General features: G+C 36.9%; 1 protein-coding gene across 1 annotated transcript in view; it reads left to right on the top strand.

Moving 5' to 3' along the window:
* Positions 1-4408, top strand: part of zgc:64106 (retinol dehydrogenase 11) — a 13167-nt gene that overhangs the window by 3634 nt on the left and 5125 nt on the right. Inside the window, exon 2 of the mRNA XM_014017031.1 lies at positions 3130-3369. Within this exon, the coding sequence (XP_013872485.1) occupies positions 3130-3369 (240 nt within the window). The remainder of the gene's footprint in view (positions 1-3129; positions 3370-4408) is intronic.

Consider the following 4408-nt stretch of genomic DNA (forward strand, 5'->3'; position numbering starts at 1 on the left):
CACTTCCGCCCCTCTCACACCCATCTGTGATGTGGTTCCTGGAGCAAGCTGAGGGCCGCACAGAATGAACACTTAACAGCCAAATTCTGAACCATGGCTGCACTGGTTTTGGGGACTCGATTCTTCGGGCTCATTCTTCAGATATTCACACAAGTGCATACAACACTCATGGCTTCAGATACACGCCCCCCTAAACTCACTCACTCGCTCCTCTGGCTAATAAATGTGCTCTATGAAGAGGGTTTTTTTAAATAAACACCATAGTGTGTCACATTGTTGATATAATATGATTTGTTATGTTTTTTTTCCTCATCTTCCCTCGTGCACAGTAAAAAACTAAGTGTAATTTTAACACCTACAGAGTTTAATTTAACTCTCTTTCATATAATATTTGGTCCCACTCAAAATTAGTRTAAAATGTACTTTGTAGCCAGTGTAAACTTTTCAGAGTTAATTTTACTAATTTTAGTGTCAAAATCAACAATGATTTGAGTAAAATTATTTAACACTATAGCTCATTAACACTCTATAGAGTAATATTGTTATTTTTATGGAGTTAATTTTACACTACACTTTATTTAAAAAGTACACTTTATTATATAATACTAACAATTTTTTTGTTTTCTTTTTTACACAGAGTGAGTCAAAGCACACAATGTTCTGCACTCTAACCTAGAGTTAATATCATTTCTTGAAGTGAAGCATTAACACTGGTCATCAGTTGGCAAAACAGCACAAAGTGTGAACTTTCACACACCATGAAGTACCTCTCACTCATGGTGTCGACTTATGGCAAAAAAAAAAAAACACAAAACTTAAACGTGAAAAACTAAACAACCTGAACAAGAAAACCAACCAGAAAAAACACATTTTTACACTCATGAACATTTTTAATAGTCTTAGACATGCAAACACATCATTTCTACAAGATTACACAGCATTCCTTGCTGAGAAAATTCTGGTCCATGAGGAAGAGGGTGGGGCTTTTCAAAATACTTCTTTCAACACTGCATTGTGTTCTATAATGACACTGTTAAGTGTTAGTCAAGACTTAACAGTGGGCAGAGCTTATTTAACACTGTCCAGAGTTGAGACAACACTGATGAAATCAACTCTGTGAATTAACACCAACACTGGATGTCARTTTGCTCAGAAAGTGTTAAAATAACACTTGGGGAGCTGAAATTAACTCTTATAAGTTTAACACTGCAAATTTAACACTCCATTTTTTACCACATGTGGTTTTTAGTTTTTCCGTTAAGCACCTGTTCTCCTGTGTTTGTTATGTTCTGTCTTCTTCTGAATGGGTGTCTGAACTGTAATTTCATTGTGCTCTGTACAATTTGACAGTTTGCACATCGAAACACTACCTCTCAATCATAATAATAACCAATAATAATAATAATTGTTCAGTGTTTTTTTTTTCCTGTACTGGACTTAATTTGGGTGGCTGTAGTGTAGTGGTAGAGCAGCCAGCTTTGGGACCCGCAAGTTGCCGTTATCAGTGTGTGATTGTGTGTGTGCATGGGTGAATGTCTGTAAGTGTAAAGCGCTTTGACTGTCCTGGATGGATCAAAAGGTGGTATTTAAGTACAGTCCATTTACCATTTACATTTAATGACTGAGTCTGAAACAATTTGCACACACCCGAGTTCGATTCAATTTGCACAGACTGAGTTTGACTCATTTTACATGTCATGACTGTTATTTCCTGTAATTTTGTATCTTTCTGCACAGTAGCTTACTTYTACTTTAATTTTTTGTCCAATTTCACCATTATAGTCCGGTACGGTAATTATTATTCTTATTTTTATTTTGATCTATGTTTATTTTTTATTGTTACTATCTTTAATTCTATTATTTTTCTTCTAATTCTATTATTATTTTTCCTGTATGTACCTGCTGTTGGTACTACACCTGAATTTCCCTGCGCGGGACAATAAAGGCTGTTTCTATTCTATTAAAGGTCTAATCTAATCTAATGTAAATTGTGTGAATTTTGTAAATTGTTTAAATTTTTCGATGGTGTTGTGTCTCAGAGCTCTTTATATCACTAAAAAAATCAAGCTCAGATGCTTGTGAGGATTAGTTCACCAGGTGAGCTCAATTTTAAAGAAAAATAAATAAATCATGATGTTCCACATTATTAAGCATAACACCATTTTCAAGCAGGAAAGAAAAAGGCTCTGATGCTGAAAAGCATGAAATACTTGAATGCCCTTGATATTTCATGAAAACTTGAGCGTGATCATTGTACTGTTCAGAGATTAGTGGCTGATTTAGAGCACGCCTGCGGATCATGCAGATAAACRCACAATAAGATTTCTAACAAACAAGAACATCAGATTAAGAGAGCCGCTGCTAAAATGCCATTAGCAACAAACACAAACTGAAGCTGCTCRTGCCTCTGGAGTCCAGCAAACATCAAGGTGTAGGATCCCAGACTAAAATCATCTTCATTACAGTCCATCATCACATTCTGCAAATAATACATCATCGGCTGCTATGGGCATAAAAGGAGAGAAACCCCTGGTGTGGCTCCCCTGACCTCAACCCTTTATTAAAAAATATTTGGAGCCTCAAGCAAAAGATCTTTCAAGGTGTGAGGCAGTTCACAGTCAAACCGAAGTTGCGGGAAGCTTTTTTTTTTTTTTTCACGTCCTGCAAAGAAATTCAAGCAGAAACTCTCCAAAAACTCATCAGCTCAATGGATCCTAATCCTATGTTGAAATGTAACTTGATCTTTTAGGATGTTGTTGATTTAAAATAGCTTTTCGTTTCAGTAACTATGACCTCCTACTGCTGCAAATTCAAATGACATTTTTTCAGGTCTTTACAACCTCTTTTGAAACTCTGTTGTGTGTAATAATTTGGAACAGTACATTTTAAGTTTTTTTTTTATTTTTCAATAACATTTGAATTGAAAATTATGCTGACTGTCATTTGCTTTGACTATTTGGGAACATCAGAGAAAATAATAATTTGCTTATTTGGRTACGAATTGTGCGTGACTGCTGAATACAAAAATATCCAAGATTAAACTGAGAACACACAGTTTTGAAGCAAAGTCACCAACYGATTAATCATTTCTGTTTGAAAACAATGTTTGCTTTTTCTTCTCTCCTCCAGGGATCGGGAAGTTCATTGCCCTGGACTTTGCACGTCGTGGAGCTCGTGTGATCCTGGCCTGTCGAAGCGAGGCCCGGGGCACGGCGGCGCTAAATGAAATCAGGCAGATTTCAGGAAACCCAGACGTCCATCTGCGACTGCTGGACGTCTCSTCCATGGACTCAGTCAGGGAATTCGCAAAGCGATTTCTGGAGGAGGAGAAAGCTCTCCACATCCTCGTCAACAATGCCGCAGTATCAGGTGATACGCATCAGCCACGTGTGTTTCATTGGGATTGGCACTTTTTTTTTTCAAATCTACAAACAACACACGAGTAATTTAAGATCTTGCATGCCTTAAAGGAATGCATGTTGCTGAGGTCATCTCATCAGGAAAGGGGACATATTAGTTTTGGCCAAATCATTAAAAAAGGACTAAATTGGTTCCAGAATGTGTTTGCTCTCAGGGTATGTGTAGTAGATGACTCTCAGCTGCTGCTGTACCAACTTTTAGCATAATATTTGCTAAACTGGCTGGGTTATAGCTATTTAGTATGTCTTGGTGAAGATCAGTAGCAGTTTTGAATTTGGTTAATTCTTTCATAGAAATGGACCCAATGGCTCATCAAATGTTTTGTTAATGTAACAAAGGAACACATTCACATACCCACAGGTACTGCCCAAAAGGTCATCACCCTTGTACCTTCCTAGGCAATAATAATGCCCACAAACAGAATTTATGTCAGGTTTGGACCAACACAAACTTGTCTCACAGTGAACTTTGTCCCGAAGCACCTGTGAATCAAAACAAAGCTAATAAAGCTTTTTAGATTTGTGGAGAAACTGGGAAAGCGCTGACTCTGCAGAAAGGCCTCGCCACTCAGTTTGACCCAACTTTTGGACACACAGTATTAAAGCGATAAGATGTGATCTCATTTTGATAACAAACAGCTTGTTTTTTACTGTTAGTGAAACGAGTAAATTGACTTGCTTACAAGATTTAGAAMTTGGCAAGAGCACCAGAGAGAACAACAAAGGGTTTGTCTCAGACCAGTGGTGTCACTAGGCCTATTTTAGGGGGGCTGGAGCCTCCCTAAAAAAATTTAAAGCCCCCCTAAATTATTTTACGATTTTACGATTATTAATACGATGATGTTTTGGGGTATTTTTGAATTGATGTTAAAATATTATTTGGCCTTGAATGATTTAAAAATAACTATGGAAAAAAAATAATCTGAAAGTGTAGGTGCATTGTTCTCTAAATAAATGTTACTGAATTTATACAATGCACTGAATGTGTG

Source organism: Austrofundulus limnaeus, unplaced genomic scaffold (genome assembly GCF_001266775.1).
Source record: "Austrofundulus limnaeus strain Quisiro unplaced genomic scaffold, Austrofundulus_limnaeus-1.0 Scaffold160, whole genome shotgun sequence".
In the NCBI taxonomy this organism is placed as follows: domain Eukaryota; kingdom Metazoa; phylum Chordata; class Actinopteri; order Cyprinodontiformes; family Rivulidae; genus Austrofundulus; species Austrofundulus limnaeus.